This window comes from Xyrauchen texanus, chromosome 20 (assembly GCF_025860055.1).
Source record: "Xyrauchen texanus isolate HMW12.3.18 chromosome 20, RBS_HiC_50CHRs, whole genome shotgun sequence".
Classification (NCBI taxonomy): Eukaryota; Metazoa; Chordata; class Actinopteri; order Cypriniformes; family Catostomidae; genus Xyrauchen; species Xyrauchen texanus.
The window spans coordinates 2,662,967-2,685,743 of NC_068295.1; the positions used below are offsets into that span (position 1 = coordinate 2,662,967).

General features: G+C 38.4%; 1 protein-coding gene across 2 annotated transcripts in view; it reads left to right on the forward strand.

The window, feature by feature from the left end:
- The window catches only part of LOC127660563 (AT-rich interactive domain-containing protein 4B-like), a 109,328-nt gene that overhangs the window by 13,940 nt on the left and 72,611 nt on the right, over positions 1 to 22,777 (forward strand). For both annotated transcript variants that reach the window (XM_052150890.1, XM_052150891.1), the window contains exon 3: positions 21,501 to 21,611. In XM_052150890.1, coding sequence (XP_052006850.1) covers positions 21,501 to 21,611 — 111 coding nt within the window. The remainder of the gene's footprint in view (positions 1 to 21,500; positions 21,612 to 22,777) is intronic.

Consider the following 22,777-nt stretch of genomic DNA (forward strand, 5'->3'; position numbering starts at 1 on the left):
TTAATTATCGGCACACCATGTAATTAATTCGATTAAACATTTGAATCGATTGACAGCCCTAATATATATATATATATGTGTTTGTATAACACATTACTGTTATACAATTCATATGGAGTGGTGGTGGTGTAGTGGGCACATAACTGGTAATCAGAAGGTTGCTGGTTCAACCCCCACAGACCACCACCATTGTGTCCTTGAGCAAGACACTTAACTCCAGGTTGCTCCGGGGGGATTGTCCCTCTAATAAGTGCACTGTAAGTCCCTTTGGATAAAAGCGTCTGCCAAATGCCTACATGTAAATTTAAAAAAATGAATGTAAAGACATGTATATAAGTTCATATTTTCAGAGCAAAAAACATATTTATTCCCAAAATTAACCTCTATTTATTTTAGTGCTTTTGCTTGATTTGACTTGCTTGAGGTGAGACACTGATTTAACTTGCTTGATTTGTCTGCACTGCACTTGAGACGTGACTCGAGACTTGATGGTTAAGACTTGAGACTTGATTGTGACTTGAACATGTGTGTCTTGCTCCAACCTTTGTCTTTCCTACATCCCCTTATGTGTTGTTTTGCATGACAAACAAGCCAAGTCATTGTAAAGATGTTTATTGTTTGGTTCTTGCTTTTAATTTTTTTGTCCTGAAATTGCTGCTGCAGCATGCACTTGTGCCATGGCTAGTCTTTGTGACTGCTGTCTATCGAGATACTCATTGCCTGGTGTGTACATCCTAGTTTTGGTTGCAGTAGTCGTCTTTGGCTGTATTCTGCTTTAAGGACTCATCTCAATGTCCAGACCTTTGGACTTCTGTTGGTCGGGATGCCTTGTAAAAGTGAAGGTTTGGTTGGGGTTCATTTCACTCAATTCCTTCAGCACTAAAGGAATGTTCAATAATGGTGTTTTCCTCTTATGGAAAACTCTGGGATTCCCCCATGTACTTGAGGTCATATTTGCTAGCGTGAGGGACAGTAGTCAATATTTTAAATTGGTGTGTATAATGGTTATATGTTATGGTGTATGTGCTTTTCCCTTTGCCCACTGTGTTGACTTGTTGATATGACATTATATTACCTTCAACAATAGTCACATCTAAGATGGTGTAACCTGTTTGCCTTTTAAAACTTAGATTTCCACGCCCAGGAAAGTCCTAGAACTATCATGGAATTTCTGTAGTGAATATAAATGTCTTGTTATGCTCGGGTCAAAAATCTTTAATTTCGAGGTCGACCGGTTTTATTGTTGTTCAAATCACTAACTTTAAATGGTCATTTACTCACCCACATGTCACTTTGTTGGCATTTTGGTGGTCGTTTTGTGGTGCGGTAGATTAGGTTTTGATTTAGAGATACTGAACAGATTTCCATATGTTTGGTTGTGATGGTAGGGGACATGTTTGACAGATAATGTGCTTCAAAGGAAGCTCTCTGGCCCTGAGTATTTGTTAATCATTATGTTTGATGTTGAAGCCAGAGGCAGATTTAAACCCAACTACACTGTGGATTAATGGAGCAGCCCAACATGATTCTCCTGTGTGGTTCTGACAGAGTGTGTTGCATTTGATGTAAAAATAGAGTGATTAATTCAAAAGTGTTTAAAACAGAACAACTAGGATGCAAAATTCACATTTTAAAAGGTTTTGTTCTGACTCTAAACTCTAGGTGAATGTAAAAAAATAAAATAAAAGCTCCAGGTGAAGTGTCAAAATAAAAGCTCCAGGTGAAATGTCATAAATAAAAGCTCCAGGCGAAGTGTCAAAATAAAAGCTCCAGGTGAAATGTCATAAATAAAAGCTCCAGGCGAAGTGTCAAAATAAAAGCTCCAGGTGAGCGTGTCAAAATAAAAGCTCCAGGTGAGCGTGTCAAAATAAAAGCTCCAGGTGAAGTGTCAAAATAAAAGCTCCGGGTGAGCGTGTCATAAATAAAAGCTCCGGGTGAGCGTGTCAAAATAAAAGCTCCGGGTGAGCGTGTCATAAATAAAAGCTCCGGGTGAGCGTGTCAAAATAAAAGCTCCAGGTGAAGTGTCAAAATAAAAGCTCCGGGTGAGCGTGTCATAAATAAAAGCTCCAGGTGAGCGTGTCATAAATAAAAGCTCCGGGTGAGCGTGTCATAAATAAAAGCTCCGGGTGAGCGTGTCATAAATAAAAGCTCCGGGTGAGCGTGTCAAAATAAAAGCCCCGGGTGAGCGTGTCATAAATAAAAGCTCCGGGTGAGCGTGTCATAAATAAAAGCTCCGGGTGAGCGTGTCAAAATAAAAGCTCCTGGTGAGCGTGTCAAAATAAAAGCTCCGGGTGAGGTGTCAAAATAAAAGCTCCGGGCGAAGTGTCAAAATAAAAGCTCCGAGTGAGCGTGTCAAAATAAAAGCTCCGAGTGAGCGTGTCAAAATAAAAGCTCCGGGTGAGCGTGTCAAAATAAAAGCTCCGGGTGAGCGTGTCAAAATAAAAGCTCCGGGTGAGCGTGTCAAAATAAAAGCTCTGGGTGAAGTGTCAAAATAAAAGCTCCGGGTGAAGTGTCAAAATAAAAGCTCCAGGTGAAGGTGAAGTAAACTGGAAGGAAATATATTACTTTTAAATAAAACAAATCTAATCCTCAAAATAATAATGATAATTCAGTATTATAATAATAAACTTAACTGGGTCCCACAGTAATATTTTCAAAAAATAAGTTGTAGTTTTTGAACACCTTGTTTTGCACACCACATTTACAAACAATGTTTTAGTAAAAATATTTGACGGTAAATAATGCTTATTTTAAGCTACTGTGCATCATTGTATGTAAAATATAATTATAAAAGTGCATATCAATGATTAGGTCTCATTCTCCCCCTTGTGTTCATTTAGTGCAAAACTGTAGGGAAACATGCCTATTTAATTTTTTTAATATTTTTTTATTTATTGCCTTTAAAATATTTAATCTACTTGGTAGGGCTGCACGATTATGACAAAAATCATGATGGTTGATTCTTGCCCATGATATTGTAATCGCGACTATTAATGATGATTAATAGATTAAATTACTGTGATGTCAGAACATCAGGTGGTAGCATTACATACTGTAGTAATGTTTGTTAATGTTAGTAAAGGTTATTATAAAGGTATATCTATGGTTTACAGTGAAGACATTTATATAGATGCTTTCTGAACTATTGACAAAACCAGTTTTAACTTATCGGCGTCATGTAACAGGTTGATGTATACACATCTTTACTAATTTAACACACTTCCAAAGCCACATGTGGCATAAAAATCAAAAACTACCATCAGACATGCATAGAGTAATTAATAATATTTAATGTATTCAATAGTCAAAATGAACTGCTGATTTAGATTGAACTTCCTTACTGCATAAATTTATTGTTTGCATCACAACCCGCCACACACTCAGGAATCTTGATTAATTGTCCACTACATTGCGATGTTTGGTGTAATGATCAAACATGTGCTCCTGGTTTTATTGGTAACATCCTGGCACATTTATTGACATGCTTGAATTGCCAGTCGAGCCCAGAACTGCTTGATGCGCTCGCAGTGACTCTGCCCGTCCCAACACATGTGTTTAATCAGGCAGTTGAAGGCTGGGAGAAATTTTCCACCCCAGCAGAGGTAGGTGAATCGAAAAGCTGTAAAACAGCCAATGCTGGGAACTGTTTTCCTCTCTGCATTAAAAACGTCTGTTTACAGATCAAATCGAATGGTCATAACGGCATATTGCAAAAGGTTATACAACCTTCACTTTAGCTGATTTCTTAATGGTGTAATAACTTTGGCAATACAGTAGAGAAATTTGAAGTCATCACATTTGGATGGTCCCATTAGCTGAGTGCAAATGAAACCTCTCGCTCCTGCGATCAAGGAATTGCACATCCAGGCGCTGCCTTTAAAATGAGTCTGACTCCACGTTCCAGATAAAACACGAGAGTTTGACTTTGTTAGCTATTCTAGAGGAGTGGATGCTTGCGCGTTGAAGACATGAGTGAGGAAGTGAGACAGAACTCTTACTATTGTCAGACCTGAATTTTAATATCGAAGTGTTCAGTTGTTGGAAAACAACATTATAAACCTAGTTTCGTCCAATAATTCTTTGCACTATGTATTGGGCATGTAGGACAGGGTACATTGTGACCCAAACAACAGCTGCCAAGTGGATCTGTAATCCACATCTTCAGGTTCAAAGACGCTTTTTTTTTAAGTCATGCCACTAGAAAGATTTTCTATTGTTTTTTTTAGTTCGAATCAATAGCACTTTCATCAGAGTTCAATTGAAGGAAGTGAGTCAGTGAGCCCTTATAATAGTTTATTATTTGGAGGTTTTGGCAAGAAATAACAGGCATATCTCGCCAAAACACTCAAAAACATCAAAGCAGTAACAGATATAATAAGTTGGGTTCATTAAAGCCAGAATTATCAACCGTTCCAATCCCGACCAATCTAAACCTATTGTAGCAGAACGTAATGGATCCATCGCATATTTGGGCTGTTTTGCCAGACTTTTCCGATGGTAATACTGTCTTGAAGATATTGCCAAACCCTTTTCAAATGTCCTAATACCAGTCCACAATTTTGCAAAAACTCAATGAAGGGAGCAGTTCTGAAATCCACGGCTGACCAGATGCCAGCACACACTCGTATTGCCAAGGGATGGCCGTGTAAACATTATGCATCCCCGTCAGTTCCCAGGCGAAGCGGCTCTGTGAACTAATGAGGTGTTTATGTTGGAATGAAGTGCCTGCGACTCCCTCTTCCAATGACTTGATCTGCTAGGGTTGACTAATTGCCATGAATTAACCCATATATCTTACCTTGTGGAGATTTTGCTGTGGCAGTCTTTTTGAATGGGCAACTCGTAGTTTTAGTCAAATTATCGTGTGCTTGACAGAGGGACCTGCAAAACTCGCTCATGACCAGCTTCCTACTGACTTGATAGCCAAACCACGACATAACAGACCAGATAACCTACCCACAAAAACAATATAGGGCCTTACGGTCTTTCCTTAAGAGTCTTGTAAGGTTTGAGTACATATTCTAACATTCAGAGTTTCAGAAGTTATTTTAATATGTACTAGTCAGATGTTATTATAATTAAAGTCTAACTGTCTTTACTAATTATATATAGATTTCAAATTCCCCTTTTAAAGTGTCTGCTGATGCATTGCTCATAAACTCAAGTGATTATTATGGCCATAAAACAGTTTTGGATGCTCTAATGCTTGACATTGTGCATTTTATAGGTTCGTTTTATCACAGTAAAGGGGATTTAAGGATTTCTTGTTGATGTTGAGGGCCTCTCACATCACAAAGAAACTAAAAACACCTGGAAGGCTACAAATATTTGAAGAACAGGTGGACATCTAGACGATATATCGGTATATTTGGACGATATATCCTTTGATATTGTGATCGCGATTAATAATGTTGATTAAAATATTAAATTACTGTGACATCACAAGTTAAGCAACTGTGCGGTTCTTCAGAGTAGCAGATTTCAATGGTGGATATGAGCTGCGCTCCAGTTTCTTTAAAGCATTATATTATATTGTATTTTATATTGTAATAATGTTTGTTAAGGTAAGGCAAATAAAAATGAGTGTAAATGGATATCTATGCTATAGAATCAATTAAATTATTGTTAAATTACTGCTTAAATTATTAGTCCACGTACAGTAAATAATATCAGCATACTCAATATTCAAACTTATTAACAGCCGATTTAAATCGACCAAGTTACTCTGTTCAGTAAGACATTTAGTGGCGGGACGGGGGACCATTCATGCCGTTAGATCATCAATGGTGATCTTGTTCATGTAAGATCATCGTTAGATAATTTTTGGCCTCAGTGGTTGCACTTTGAAAATTAAAAACAATCATTTGCGATCTGAGTTTGTGCGATTCGTGAACATGTTCAATCTTCCAATTTGCGTGGCAAATGGGTCTTAATAGCGCAGACGTGATTACAATAACGGTGATTCCTGAACTATGCTATTCATGCCATATTCTTTATGTTGGCTACACCTCCAAAACACACTAAGAACAGTGAATTACTTGATTGCTATTTTGTACAAATCAAATTCACATTGGCCTACTTATTAACATGACAAATCAAAACTGTGTTCGAGCAACGCGACAAACTCTCCACTCTCACGAATGCTCTCATTAAAAACAAAGCTGTCTAATCTGCATAATAAATCAGTTATTTACACCGCGTCTGTGCCTTGATTAGAACGGGATCGTTTTAGTTTTGTCGTGTTGCTCATTTGCTGTGTATTCAACATCTACGTTCAAAGCGAGCATATGCAATGAATCCAAAATTATTACAAGGGCTTTTTGCTCTTGTTCTACAGCTTCTTTTCAAGTGTCAGGTGATGTTTCTTCAGTATTCATTTTCGTGTGCCACGTGAACAGAGTAAGAACATAAAGCAAGCATCTGGATATTCAGACGGGTTAAAGCTTGTGCATTAGTATCAGTTGTCATTACTGATAGGATGGAGGACTAATCTAAGCGGTTCTGATTGGCCAGTGCTGTTTCATTGCTCAACGGACATGCTAGCTATTCGCTATGTGCACAGGTGACGCGACGAACGTTCGAAATCTGCGTGGTGGGCGGGGGGACTTCCGGTTTAGGTTACTACCGGTATTTCCGATGTAGATGTTGTGGAAGAGTGAGTGGCAAGCTATCAGTGAGTACCGTATGTAAAATGTTAACAGTAAATAAGAAACGTCTTACATATCAGTATCAAATTGGCAACTCTAAATTACATTGTAGTGTTCCTCGATGTGCCGTTTCATCGAGGTATAATTCTGAAGTTTTCATCGTTTTCGCATCAGCCTGAGGTACGAGCTCAGTGGCTAGTCAAGATAAGACGCTAGAACTTCACTCCTACCGATAACACCCGGGTATGCAGTCGACATTTTAAGCTAGAAGATTTCATCATAACCACAGGACGCCGAAAACTTGTTCAAGGAGCTGTGCCATGTCTTTTTGAGTGGAACAATTTTTGTTTACCAGCGCCAAGGACTGTATTTTTCTCTATGAGCTTCCATATACTGCTTATATATTTTGTAATTTACTATGCTGTTTGTATCTTGTGATATACCTTTCAGAAAATTGTCTGAAATATTGACAATGTTTACATTTGTAATTTATTGTCTTTTACACTGCCAGGAGGAACACAAATACATGAGTTAATTCAGACATTTATTATACAAAGACACAAGCTGTCATACTACACTCAACAATAACATGGCTCCTATAATTGTAACATTGTGATGCAATGTTTGACATTTTGTATGAGTTATGAGTTTGTAGATAACTAGTCCACATAACTGCACATAATACAGTACTCAACAGTACTTTAATGCTTCTTTGCACTTCTGGTTGGATGTCAACTGCATTTCATTGGCTCTGTGCCTGTACTCTGCTAAATGACAATAAAATGTAATGTAATCTAATAACTACTAACACTTAATTCATAATAACAAAAGGTACCTTGTATAGGTTTGTTGTTTATGTACATACATGTGCATTTCTTAAAGAGAACTATTTACATTGATTTTCACACAAACACATGTTTTGTACAGTCTGATACAGTAATGCAACATTATGATTAAGGCTCTGCCAGCCACACAGGAGCACTCGACCTCATAGAGCTGAACAGGAGTGGAGTCTTCAAGGACAATCTTTTAAAAAACAAAAAAGTGTGTTATAATCAGCAGAGATCACAAACTGATCAGATATCTCAAAGTCAAAAGTGCATTTTGCATTATTTTTCAAGTTCGCTACTATGAGTTAAAGAATGAGGTTACTTTAGGGTTAGTAAGAAAGTAAGTAAGTTAAACACAACACAATATAAACAGCAAAACAACGGTCTCAACAACCAGCTTCTGGGGTTTCATATAGGAATGGTAGGTCTACTAGAACACTAATAGGGCAGGCAAGTGTCATCATAGTGTTACCTACTTCAAACGTTTGGCTAGCTAGATAGTTGTCTAAGATGTTCAACTTGTTTAGGTAATTATACATTTGTTTACCAGTGTAACCCATCATTGCCAAATTGAAGCCCCAGAACAGAACTGGTTGGATCAGACGAACAACTGAACTGTCTTTCATCGTACTCTGATGGTGTGAGGTTTCTCATGTTTCCTCAAAGATCTATGACAGGTAGCACGGATGCTGACTCTCCCTGTCTGTCTTTACTTGATACTGGGGATAACCAAATACTGTCAATACATGTAACTGAACAACACAAGTCATTAGTATATGGGTGATTCTTAGACTATGGGCACTTTTATGTACTTTGTAACCAAAAATGTCATTTTTTAAAAATATGACCAAAGTACAATTGATATGGATTGCAAGAGTAGATTTGTGTAATACTTTTTATATTATAATATTATAATACATTACAATACTTTTTATATTTAGATTATAATTTTTTTTTATTTCTAAATTATACTTTTATATTAATTGATTTCATTTAGATGAATGAAAATTCAATTTTGTTGCATCATTTATTGCTTATATTTTTGCCTTGCCATCAGTTGTGTCAGTTATTTACACGCACTGTAACCGTTCATCTGTGAGACAAATCAGTTGTATACATCAAACTCAGCACTACACTAAAAACAGTTGTGGTTATGTTTAATGGCTTTGTGAATTGAGTTTACTGAGTGTGATGAGTTTAATTGTTTTTCTAATAAACATCTCCACTGTTTCTCTACATTCACGTTAATTCATTGTCATTTCCATCACCACCCACATTTTTAAAAAATATTTAAAAAGTTCTCATCACACATTAAAAATGTATCCACAATTTACTGAGATCATGCTCTACTTAATATAAAAATGCAAGTCTTTTATTTTCTAATAAGCTCTTGCCCAAACCAGTATTACATTTCAGAGTGTGTCAGGTGTACTGTTCACCGTTTGGTCCTTAGGGCAGTTAATTTATCTCATTGACAAATGTATAATTATTGTACATTGTGGAAAAACTGATAAAACTAGTTACAAAAATGATCCTAGACAATTCTTGACTGACATAAGTTATTCTGTTTTTAAATAACAGCATTGAGATGTGGTGGAAATGACATTTCTCTGCTGTTATCTAAAAACAGAATAACTCATAACTTCTTAGTTATGAGACTAACACAGTCTCATAACTTCTCTTGTAATCTAAGTTTGTCCTCTTACAGACCTTAAAACTAGACAAGTTATTTAAACTTATGAGACGGTGTTATGTGACTTTTGAACAAGTTTTTTTATTCAACTTCACAAGCCTAAAAGTGCCCCTTGTTGAAGAAACGCCCATACATTCATTTATTCAATGTCAGATAGTAAAATGAACATATAATAAACCACATGTGACCAACAACTAAAATTAATCGTTTAATAAGTATTTTGTAAAGGTTACTTTCTAGCCTAACGTCACCTAGCATCATCGCTAACGTTAGGGCTACAGCTAGCTAAAGACATAGCATAACTTACCTTCATAATTGTCAATGAATGAAGAGACGTATATCTTGAAACCCTTTTCCCTCTTGTTCTTGGGAGCCGGTGATGACGCTTGAATTATTCGGTGTACGTCATTTGTCGTTATCCTTGGCAGATGTTGAAGGGATCTGGTGTAGAAAGCCATGTTTATCTGGTCCTAGTCTTACCTGACAGTTACCGGCGTCGTCGTTGAACCTAACGTAGCGTTAGACCGGAAATACCATCGCCCACCAGTGACGTCTGACAATCATGGAACGTTCGTAAAATCAACTAGCCAATTGGTTAGAACACTCAGGAGCAGACTTAAATTGAACGCTGTAATCGTCAGTTTTCACGATTACATTATCGTGGCAGCCGTAAACGTAATCACTAGTTTTTAGATTAATTGTGCTGTCGTACGTCCTACATTCCTCTGTGAACGCCGTTGGAGAAATATACAGTTAGAAAGGCTTGGTTCTACGGTAAAACAGCGGCCCCTAGAGGTGAAATAAAAGTAATAATTTGCTATAGTCATTCAAATGTTTATCTTCATTTGAATGCATATTTTGATTAGATAAATCAATTGTTCTAAATTGAACCGAGGGCATGAAAAGAAAAATGTGACTTTTTCGAAACATGACCTGTCAGCGCATACGTTGTGTCTCCCTTGTGAATAAAAATAATAATAAACATATTACATATTAAACCTCATTCAGTGATATATATATTTAGATGTAATGATAATCACTCTTGGCACTGATTGGCTGTGAAGATCAGAGGTGTCACCCACTGTGTGGCCCAACATTGTACGGCCGTTAACGGAAGCCAGTGATTTTAGTTTATAAAGTTATAAAAATGTATATTGTTCTTCAGAAGGCCTTAATTAACCCCTGGAGCCGTATGGATTACTTTTTTGATGGATGGATGTGCTTTTTTGGGCTTCAAAATCTAAGGTACCATTCACTCCCATTATAAAGCTTGGAAGAGCAGGATGTTATTTAATATAACTCTGATTGTGTTTGGCTGAAAGAAGAACGTCATTTACAACTAGAATGGCTTGATGGTGAGTTAATTATGGGATAATTTTCATTTTTGGGTGAATTAACCCTTTAATTCGGATGCATTTGAAAACTGTGTTTACGTTTTTTTTAAAAGCTCTCGTCCACACTAGCATTTTCCAAAAGTTGCTCGTCCACACTGAAACGTATGACGCTTAAATCGTGTCACTGTGCATGCGAAAAATCACCGTTGCATGTACGGTCTGAAACGCAATTGTCCTCGTGTTCCGTCGCAGGACACCAGTTCCGAGTAAACTTCCCTTCGCCTTTGAAGGAACACAATGTGATGGTTGTACAAAGTAACGTTTATGTTTTAACAACACTATCAAAGTGAGTATCAAGTACAACAGCGCGCTATAACACGGGTCGCCATCTTGACTGTGTCACAAGACAACAAATACATCATCGTTTTCAGATATATACGTTTGCACAGTCCTCACTACAACGCGAAAACGGGGTTTTCAAATGAATCCACTTCGGAGAGCGTTTTTATACAGCTCCGTTTTCGTGGATAAAAACGCCATCTCAGTGTGGACGGAAGGCCAAAACGGAGAGAAAAAGATGCGTTTTCAAACTAAAACGTATTGGTGTGGACAAGGCATACATTTTTTTCCGAGTTCAGACTCTGATCGCGCCCAGCCGACTGTGTTGCCTTTCTGAGTATACTTTTCTGACCGTGATCGATTAATAACGTGTTCAACGCATGCACACTACGACTGCTTTGTGACACTTTATTTGTAGTCAGTGGCCAGCGCATGCCCATACGATGCGCTGAGTCTAGGTGGTGCGCGGTCCAGCCTGTGCTGATGACGCTTTTTGCATCACACATACTGTGTGCGGCGCGATCCACAATGCGGACACCCACAGTATACTTTGGTCTTTAGGATTGAGAGTCAGGAAGTGAACAAAAGGGTGTCCAGTGATGAGGTCAACTGCTCTTCAGGGCCCTTTGTCTTCCAAAAAGATGGCTGGAAACGATCTTATGGCTAACGCCATTTGCTTACTTAAGGCTAGATCACATCAGGAACCTACATCAACGTGAAGATTCATCCCCTGCAGTGGATGGAAGGGCTTTGGAATACTTTTGTCTTCTTGCTAGCATTGTAACTGAACCAAGTCTCTTGAATTTTAAATAAATATTTTCCGTTGTTAAAAATCATTCTCCAATCCCAGTTTAATGTGCTGAGTGAAATATAAGTAAGCCTTTCATAGTTTGACTTGGCATAAACGCTATGTGTGTCACCTTGAAACATTGAAGTAATTTGTAATCTCGAACTGATTGTCATTGTTTGTATATTAGTATCTCATTGTCCTGTGCCGTAGAGTGATGGCACCCTTAGAGCAGCGTGTTGACAGTGACTGTTTCTCTGCTTAGCTGGAGCACATGAGGACTGATGGCAGTCGTCTGAGAGCAGCTTGCCAGGGCTGTGTTGTGTCATGTTAATGAACATCTGTAGTGTGTATGCTCATGCCTGTCACACTGAGAGCCGAAAAGCAGGGCAGGCTGGGTACTTAACACACTGGCAGCGGCCCCATTCCTCTTAGACACTGAGACAGTTTGTAAGGGTCTACAGATCACTCTGTGCAGCACGACAGCAGCGGATGCTTTATAATGTCTGAAAAGCATTAAAGGGATGGTTCACCCACAAATGAATGTTCTGGCATCATGTACTCACCCTCATGTTGTTTTAAAAGCGTGAACAGAAAGTGTGAACTCTGAAGTTAACACTTTGTTAATTGGGAAGGTTATTAGTCCTTGTTGATAGTCTAAAAATAGAGAAATCTCGATAATCAGCCTGGCTGATATATTGGTGTACCAGTAGTCCGCATTGAGACTTTTTAGAAGTACTTGATTCTGTATTTGGGTCATTGATAAATAAGGTGGTCCCAGGTCATAAAATCATAAAGTTTAAAACACACAGTGTCAAGTTCACAGAAGTGCAATCATTGTGTCCATGTCGGTTACATTGAAACTATTTTTTTGAATTTTCAAAAAATAAATTCACGGCCAAAAAAGTGTATTTAATGCCTTTAAAAATGCCAAGGGGTGTAGCCATTGTGTAAAAGGTGTTCAAATACGTTTCTGCTCCTTGAGTACACTTTTATTATCATTATTATTTTACAAATATTGGGATTTTTGTTTTATTTTTTGAATCAGGAAGATTAAGAAGTTTTCTAAGGGTTCGAGGTCTGCACGGGCCTTAAAATGTAACCTGGCCCATAACCCAGGCCGAATGGCATGGTCCTACCCAGCCCGAACGATGCCATCAGATTTTAAGGCCAAACCCGGCCCGAACCTGAAATTGCTTACTAATGCACGGCTTTTCCACTGCACGGTACAACTCCACTAAACTCGACTCTGCTCGCTTTTGGGGGTTTTCCACCGTGGATAGTACCTGATCGAGGTCGGTCGAGGTTCCAAGTAGGGATGCACCGAAATGAAAATTCTGGGCCGAAACCGAAATTTTTACCTATTTAAAAAAAAAAAAAAAATGTTGTGTATAATTGTATTAATTTTATACTTTTTCATTAATTTCATGAATTTAATTAATCTGAATTGAAAAACTACAAACCAATAAAATAAATCAAACTTTTATTGAAAGTAACAACAAAATTGGACAAAAAATATATTAAAACTATATTAAATATTATTCTTCTTTCAGTTCTGTAAAAATCAAATTTGACAGATTTTATTAACAATTATCCAAATAATGTAAAGTTTTAGAAAACTATTATATGCACAACAACAGTCAAGTAATGAACTTAGCTAGCATCTTTCAAAAAGTTTAAATATGCAACAGTAATTTTTATTAAAACAAAAAGGCAGAACACTGAATGGCAGAGGGCCTCTATTCCACTGATCTATATATATCTATAATATATAATTATATATATATAGATCAGTGCTCTATTCTGTTTATGTAAACGTATGCACACTTTAAGTGAAAATGATTGTGCAAAACAGCAGAAATTGAACTAAATCCAACCTCAACAGTAAACGACAGATGTATCCTCGAGTGAAGAACAAGTGTAATGTAATTGCTATACACATCATATTGGACCGCTTTCTATTTAACTACAAGTGACAGGTTTCTCTTCAAGAACAAAAGTTGCTAAACGTTCTGACAGTCTCTCCTGTCAGAAAGCTCATCAAGAACATGAGATGCTGCACTGAACAGTCTCTCACTCTCTGTGCTGGTGCTTGGGCAGATAAATACCTGTGCGCAATCCGCGCAAGCAAAGGAAAGCTGTCTTTGTTTATGCGACCGTAGTCAAGGGGATTGTCGCTTCTGGCGTAGTTCAGCTATACGTCTCAAGTTGTGTTGTAGCTGCGCTAGTTGTGACATTTTCCTGTAGAATTTCTTGCTGTATTCTGTATATATATATATATATATCTTGAAAGTTCTGCTGAATAAACACTGCAGATCGCAAATTTGATGTCCTTATCAGAAACTTTGAAGAATTTCCACACCGCTGACATGATCGGCCTTTGTTTGGTAGCGCCGTTGTGGAATTATCTAACAGCTGTGATAAGGGCTGCATCGATCCGGATTGAAATCTGAGCACTGAGGGACGGAGCGAGGAGGTATATATTTTCGGCTCATATTTTCGGCCTTTTTTCTCTTTCGGCCGAAAACCGAAAGTGCCATTTTCGGCCGAAGATTTTCGGCGGCCGAAATTTCGGTGCATCCCTAGTTCCAAGCGAGCCGAGCCGATACTAAATGTGACGTCAAAATCCTGCAGATCACTGATTGGTCATGGAGAATCGTCACTACCAGCATCACTGGATTTCCGACACGTGACATCAACCCGCTAGTTTTAAAGTTAGCAACAGTGATAGCAGTATAAGTTGTTCACGCGACTTTCGAATTGTGAATAAACAAATGGCTGTGTGCAAAACCACGCCGTGGTCAATAAACAAGGTGCAGATGGTCCACTCGCTAGCGATGAGCGAAACGAAAAAGACTCTGAGGAATCTACCAACAGTGCAGGGAAAAGTAAAAACAAAACCTTAAAAAGGATTACAGAACCATCAATGACAAGTGGAAGTGGTTCGACCAAATGGACGCCATCTAAACCGGCGATTTAACAGTTACACTTGTGTAAAATCCCCATGCAACAACTGCTTTATGCAGCACAATAAGCTAGTAGCTAACAGCTAGCGGTCGCGTTATTGATTTGGTCAGTTTGTGTCATTTTTAAGATGATGTCAGGGCAGTAGAGGCGGCGCAACTATGACGATCAGCCTATAAACCACACCCACGTTGAGGCGGCACTAAACTGCAGTGGAAAAGCAAGCTCAGAAAAGTAAAGCGAGTCGAGTCGAACCATAACGTGCCGTGGAAAAGTGCCAGATCTAATTTCTTCTCCTAGCAAGTACTGTTGCAATAGGCTGTATTTTATGAAAGCATATATGCAACATTCGTAACAGTACTGAAACAGTAAACAGTTTTAACAAGGCACATCAGCCCCTTAGTACAGAGCACTTTTGGTTTCACTACCTGACTTTAATGGTGAAGGTTGGACTCGTGTTTATCATCGAAGGAATGAGCGTTACACCGAGGCCTGTACTCTGGAGCGGGATCGATTTGGTGGAGGGTCCGTCATAGTCTGGGGCAGTGTGTCACAGCATCATCGGACTGATCTTGTTGTCATTGCAGGAAATCTCAATGCTGTGCGTTACAGGGAAGACATCCTCCTCCCTCATGTGGCACCCTTCCTGCAGGCTCATCCTGACATGACCCTCCAGCATGACAATGCCACCAGCCATACCGCTCGATCTGTGCCTGATTTCCTGCATGACAGGAATGTCAGTGTTCTGCAATGACCAGCGAAGAGCCCGGATCTCAATCCCATTGAGCACATCTGGGACCTGTTGGATCGGAGGGTGAGGGCTAGGGCCATACCCCCCAGAAATATCCAGGAACGTTCAAGTGCCTTGGTGGAAGAGTGGGGTAACATCTCACAGCAAGAACAGGCACATCTGGTGCAGTCCATGAGGAGGAGATGCACTGCAGTACTTAATGCAGCTGGTGCCACACCAGATACCGACTGCTACTTTTGATTTTGACCCTCCCTTAGTTCAGGGAAACATTAGTCCATTTCTGTTCGTCACATGTCTGTGAAACGTGTTCAGTTTATGTCTTAGTTGTTGAATCTTTTTATGTTCATACAAATATTTACACATGTTAAGATTGCTGAAAATAAAAGCAGCTGAAAGAGAGAGGACGTTTACATTTTTGAGAACATTTATAGCATTTTCAACAAGAAATTGGTATTAAAATACTTCCCTTGCTCCTTAAATCCACAGCAGTGTACACAACATAATCATTCATTTAAAAAAAAAAATATATATATATATATATTTTTTTCTTTTCTTTTTTTCTCAAGGTTATTTGTTTTTATTAAAATTATCATGAATTTTCATGAATTTGCTTTTACATAAAAATGTCAGAATATTGTATATTATTTTAAAACTTAAACTTTAAACAAGAGGGACTTTCTTCCTTTCTTTTTTCTTGATTTGGTTGACAAAAGATATTCAGATATTAATTATATGTATGTTTAAATGAAATTGTTAAGTTGCTTATTTTTAAAGAAACAACAATAAAATATTTGTACTATTTAATATATTGTAATAGTTTATTCCAAACCTCTTATACCAGCATTTCAGCTTTTAAAAACTATTTATTTATTTATTATTACTGTCTCTGGCCGGTTAAACATTTTTAACCCTTTAATACTAAAAATATTTAGTAGAGGGGTATTTAAGTCATTTGTTTTGTGTGAATTGCATTTTTTGTGTATTTTCATATAACTTAATTCAGAAGATTCGGACATGAATAAGAGTGTCACATCATTGTTCCGTATGTGAATGAACTTCTTAGTCAGAGGACTTAAATTGTAATTTTAAAAGGTCAATTAAGTTGAGCTAAAATAAATGTCTTGAGACGTCTGGCTCAGATGATTTTTATGGCATGAATAGATGGTGCTCATGGACTCATAGTACTCCGAAGTTTGTTCCTCCCCTGAGATTCCCCTGTCTGGCAGATGTTTCCTGTGAGCACTCGCTGTCTGGGTGAACACGAGTTGAATATTGATTAGTGCAGTAGGGTCTCAAAAAGTGAGTGGAGTGGTGGTGGTGTAGTGGACTAAAGCACATAGCTGTTAATCAGAAGGTTGCTGGTTCGATCCCCATAGCCACCACCATTGTGTCCTTGAGCAAGGCACTTAACTCCAGGTTGCTCCGGGGGGATTGTCCCTGTAATAAGGGCTCTGTAAGTCACTTTGGATAAAAGCATCTGCCAAATGCATAAATGTCAATGTAAAAAGTGTGTGTAATTTCTAGATGCATCCACACCAAAGATACTGTATAATTGCACTGTTTATACAGATGTTATTCAATGATTTCTGAGGAATTTCATACGGCATACGTTTATGCCGAGTTTACACGACACGATTTTAAGCCTGATTATCTCGCCAACAGTTTTGTAGAGATCGCCGACAAAAGCCTGGAATTGTGGGCAAATTGCAGCTCGCTCCCGTGAGCAACGGTCGCAATGTATGAACTATCAAAGACGCGATTTGAGACATGCATCGACGCGTCGCCGATGTCAGCAAGATATTTACATTTACATTTACATGTATGCATTTGGCAGACGCTTTTATCCAAAGTGACTTACAGTGCACTTATTACAGGGACAATCCCCCCGGAGCAACCTGGAGTTAAGTGCCTTACTCAAGGACACAATGGTGGTGACTGTGGGGATCAAACCAACAACCTTCTGATTAACAGTTTACCAGTTATGTGGTTTAGACCACTACACCACCACCACTCCCTATGAGATATCTAGGATGTTAAATATCTGGACCTGTCTGCCACTCCAAATCGTGCAATGTGAAATATGTTTTGATTGAACACAACAGTAGCGTTGACCTACAGCCAATGAGAGAGCAAGAAACGGGACACAGGAAGTTTTAGTGAGAGGAGTCCTGATGTACCTGCAACTGAACATCAACTAGCATGACTGTGGTATCAAGAAAGTCTCATTGGACCAAAGAAATGGAGGGAATATTAGTGGAACATTGGCAGGAGCACCAGTGCCTATTTAATGTTTCCTCTGAACTGTCCCACAACCGGGTGGAGGAAGAGAAGCGTTGGAGAGAAATCGCCAATTCTCTTGGACATTCAGGCCAGCAAATAGGGAGATTTTTTTAATAGGAGCTACTTTTTCATATTGCAACCAATAAAATATATGATTAAAAACATACACATCATATTCTGAAATGCATAACATATGATCATGCATTTGTTTTCATATCTCGTATCACTTCTCGTGTGTATTCTGTTTGGAGTAATTTGGAGTCCAGGCAGGGATTCGTCAATAGTGAAATGTCTTGTAATGTGTTCACCCCTGTCGCCGATTCCTCGTGTAATTTGAAAACGCTACGACCTTCATGGCAAGACAGACAGATGTGTAATATGAACGGTACCACGATCCGACGTCTGTGAAAGTCGTGTAGTGTGTAGAAGGCATTAGTCTGGTTGTGTTTAAAGTGTTTTTTGCATCTAACTGTGGTTAATTCAGCGTTGAACACAAATGTTTGCCTGTAATTAATCGTGGTTTGCATCATGAATAGAAGGATTTGCTTGTAATAGGCAGAGACTGATATTATACAGCTTGTCTTATTGTCTGTTGTGGTTGGCTGATGGTTAAGACACTTGTCATCTGGCACTCAGTGGCATGTAATGGGTTGTTGAGCAACGAATATGAATGCTCCAGCTGCATTTAATTTACAAAAGCTTTAGCATTTGTATGAGTTATTTTCTGTTTTCAGCGTTCACTTTCCCTGTTGATGGTTATTGCAACAGTGCACGATGAGACTTGTCAGTCGTCTTTGGTATTCGTTAGTAGTGGCAAATATTTTGCAATACAAGAAGCAATTTCAAAGTCTTCAGTGAGATAAATATGCTTGTGGTTGGCCATTATTAAGGTGCTTTTTTAACTAATTCTATCAAAGATGCAATCTAGGCTTTCAAGGAAACACGGGGGAACGGCTCGCTGTGATTTGCAGAGACCAATCATCACAAAAAGTCCCTCACGCTGACAGCTCAGCATGTGAATTTGGCCCGTTAAAACCGTATTAGGGGCAATATTGTTTGGTGTGGTGGAAATGACACCACAACTGTGGGACAGTATACAAACATATACAAACAGAATCAATATTTAACCCTAAAAATTTTCCCCAACCACAGCCTGACTCCCAACATAACAGTGGCCGCATAGTTACAGACACACAAACAAAAAAACTAAATAAATATATTTTTATAAAATCCACAAACAAGTCTAAATTCCCCCTCTTCAACAGCTGCCACCCTGCCCATCTCCGAACACAACTCCTGAAATGGGGGCACTGTAGCCGACTTCCAACCCCTTAAAATTACCTGTCTGGCAGTCATAATGCTAGTTAGCACCCTGTATTCTGCCCTACAAAGGCAAAACGCCGTAAAATCATGTTTGGTCAAAAATGAGTTAATGTCATTTTTGGGGTATTCAAGACCTCCTTTATCATGTGAATAAATATCGTGAGTCAATTTGATTGTTTTAACGAGAAATTAAAGGGCTATGACAACCGTAACATCCAAAACCATACGAGAAACCACAGCAGAACGCCGTAACAGTTGTTACGGCTCTTAGCCTTTGTTCCGCACGCTGAATTTGAGTTTAAGGTGTTCTGACTTTTTTCGCCTGGCATCAAGAGAGATGTTACGGTGCCGCTGTGATGTTACTGTACTCTGGCTTTGTCATACTGTCAAAGATTACCGCTCTTTATTGTCACCAAACCGCGTAACATACACACGACACATCTTTGAAATAAAGTGTAGACTGCCGACTGCTTGTTTGTATTATTACTCTGTGATAGCGATGTGATAGGGCGATGGTTCAGATCTGTCAATGTCAGTGACAGCCCGGAGCTAGCTAAATTTAATCTGTGTCACGTAAATTAGCGCTAACGTTGACGCTGACACTCGCCTCACATCAGATGCTGAAAACCAAATATTAAATACAGAGGCATCCTACCTTTCCATGCAATCCGATATAATCCATAGAAGATATAATCCATAGCAATGCACGTCATCTGCTGTATCCACAACAATCCATACGTGTTTGAGACATATTTCCTTCTTGCAGGTGTTCACGCCAGATTTTACAGCTGGTTATCGCTAACGTCCGTACAAAGTAGGCTAACCTAAATAGTAAAAAGTAATTCCAACTTTTTTCGGTATACTCTGTCTATATTATCTCAGAATTAAAAAGTAGTAATCCAAGTCAAGTTCGTTGACTGAGCATCTTGAGCAGTTTGGACTTCAAATTTTAACCCTTTAACTGTCACCCCTCCCCTTTTTTCAGCATAGACATGAAAATCACTATCCAAACTTAAATGGTTGTATTTCAAGAATGCTTTGTCATATATACCTATGGACAAGTTGTGTTCCAAATTTTAGGTTGATATCTCAAAAAATTAGCTTTCAGTAAGATTTTATTTAGAGCAGTAAAAAACTTGGAATGAGCAGTCTCTAATCTCTAATGTATTGGTCTAATGTTTAATTAATTATTACTCTATATCTTGCATTTAATTACATATACCTTTGTATTCAATTATAATTAAATTATCTTTATTGTGAAAATATGTATTGTATTTATTCATACTGTACATACTGTACTGCAAAGTAACTTATCTGTTATACTGTTTAACTGTGTTAGTGTTGCCGCACTATCCTGATCATTATAGCACTAAATAGGAACAACCAAAGGTCTTCTATATAATTTAAAACAAATACCATGATGACTAGACCTTGGTTAGGTGTTCTTCTAATGGATGTAAGTATGGTGAACAGCAAGTAAATATTGATTATATGTCAGTTACGGCCTTTTGCCTTTGCATGACTCCTGATTTTTGGCACATGATACAAAGGCAGAGTACATTAACTGCCAAACAAGGGTCAAAGGTCAATTTTGAGCTCAAGATTTTTTGCATACAAACATTTCTTCTGTATAGCAACTAGTTGTGACATTTTGGGAGTCCTACCTATAATACTTTTGTCTGGACAAAACAGAAACTTTAAAGTCATTTTTCTCAGTTTCACACTCTAGTGAGTTAAGGTCTTTTGCTTTTGCAGGGCAGTATTTATGTGCTTATTCTCCATATTAATGCCCGCCCCATCACCTAAAATAAAGAGTCTGGGGCAAAATAACATCTGAGAGCCCAATACATCACACATAAAACCCCCAAATTCTTGGATCTTAACATATCAACAAAACACATGGGTTGTGTCTCCATCTTCTGATTGGCATTGCCAGCAGGTGGGTGTGTCTTTAAGACCAAGTCTATAAAATCTAAAGGGGGCCCAATAAAATCGATGTAAAATCGTAAGACGATTGTAGTTTTAAACATGTAATAATTTGTGTTTTTTTTATAATGGATTTTCATAGTTTAATATTGATAGTCTGGGTCTGGGACATGGCTAAAATACTCAAATTTATACTATGGTGTGACGAGGCACGCCCGGCCCCCAATCGGGCTAATCAGCTGAGGACAGGGATAAATGCAGCGGGATGCGGGAGTTTGAGAGAGAGAGCCACACTTAGCTGCCATGTGTGCTTTTATGTTTTGTGTGTTTTTTGGACCTTTAGTCCCGAGGTTAATTGGTTGCAGCTACATTATTGAGCTTTTCTTAACTTTTTTCTAGATGCATTTCAATTTGAATGTTCTTTGCAGCACTTATATATCATAATGCTCGTGAATGAGTCGTGCACCTATTTTCCACTTGTGATTGCTGGCTTGGACAAAGGTTTTCATTGTACATATTGCTGACTTTTAATGCCAAAAACTAAAGGATCTGTATGGATTTTTCCTCCTTCACACCACAACTTCATCTATGTTATTTATAGGTGTTTTATCTGTTTGTTTTTTCAGACACTAAAGGAGCCCCCGTACCTGACCGTGGGCACGGACGTGAGTGCCAAATACAGAGGGGCGTTCTGTGAAGCCAAGATAAAGACTGCCAAGAGACTGGTCAAGGCGAAGGTAAGCCACTGTATAAAGCTAGAAACACTCTATACAAGTGTGCAAACGCAGGAGACAATGCTTGGCTAACTCATTGAAAGTTTGCGGTGCCGTTGTAATTAGCGTTTGCTATCAGTGTCACCAAATGGAAAAGAACGCAACACTTTTTCAGCCATCTTGGTTTCTGAAGGATTGTTCCCATTAATTTTTTCCATAGTGATTTTGTAAAATCCTTCATAAAATAGTTGTAAGCCATGAACCAAACCAATCAGCTTTGAGGTGAATCACAACATAAACTTTTTTTTTTAATTGAAACAAACAAGTGTTTGATAATCGGCAGGTATTAGACTTAACGGACCCTATTTTAAGCGCAGTGCCTTGACTCATAAGCGCAAAGCCTATGGCCATGAAGGGTTGGTATTTTTGTGCAAGCGTGCGCTAAGTGTTTGTGCACAAGTGGGTTTGGCGAAATGGTGCGTGCAAGGTGCTAAACGAGTCAATGGAGGTTCTTCTCCGGCACGGTCTCCGTCCTATTATAGTCCATTCCCTGTCAAGCACCAGCGATATAAACAAAGACAGTACATTCATAATATTATGGTAGTGTAAATAAACTGTATGTAATAAATTGGAAAAATCAAATATAGATTTACATTATTTTGTGCGTCCTTAATAAATGGGACACATTCCCTTTTATACGCATGGAAAATGTGGTTCAGTATATGCATGTAGGCTCCATTAAATGACAGAGAATGTAAGTATTATTAATCATTTTCATCTACTGACGCATAAATCATGGCTAGTGTTAACAGTGATTATATCGGCACACACTTCACTTCTACCAGTCAACGTTGATTTTTAAAAATTAAATGAAAACGTCCAAAAATATTTCTAAATTCAAATGACACTTCAAATGAAACTAAATCAAAATAATGAAATGGTCAAAAAAAATTAAACCAAATTCAAACATTTTACAGCCCATTTTGCAGTGACTTCGGGTGCTTTCACATTAGCGGTTTAGTTCGAAACGGAGCACGGTTTGCATGAAAAGCTGTCATGCGGACCGGGATGCGCACCACGGTACCGGACCCGAGACTACCTGTAGAAGGTGGTCTGAGTTCGGTTGCAATGGAACTGTTGCGCGATTCGTGTGGATGTGAAAGCAACTCGGAGGATCCACATATACCTGA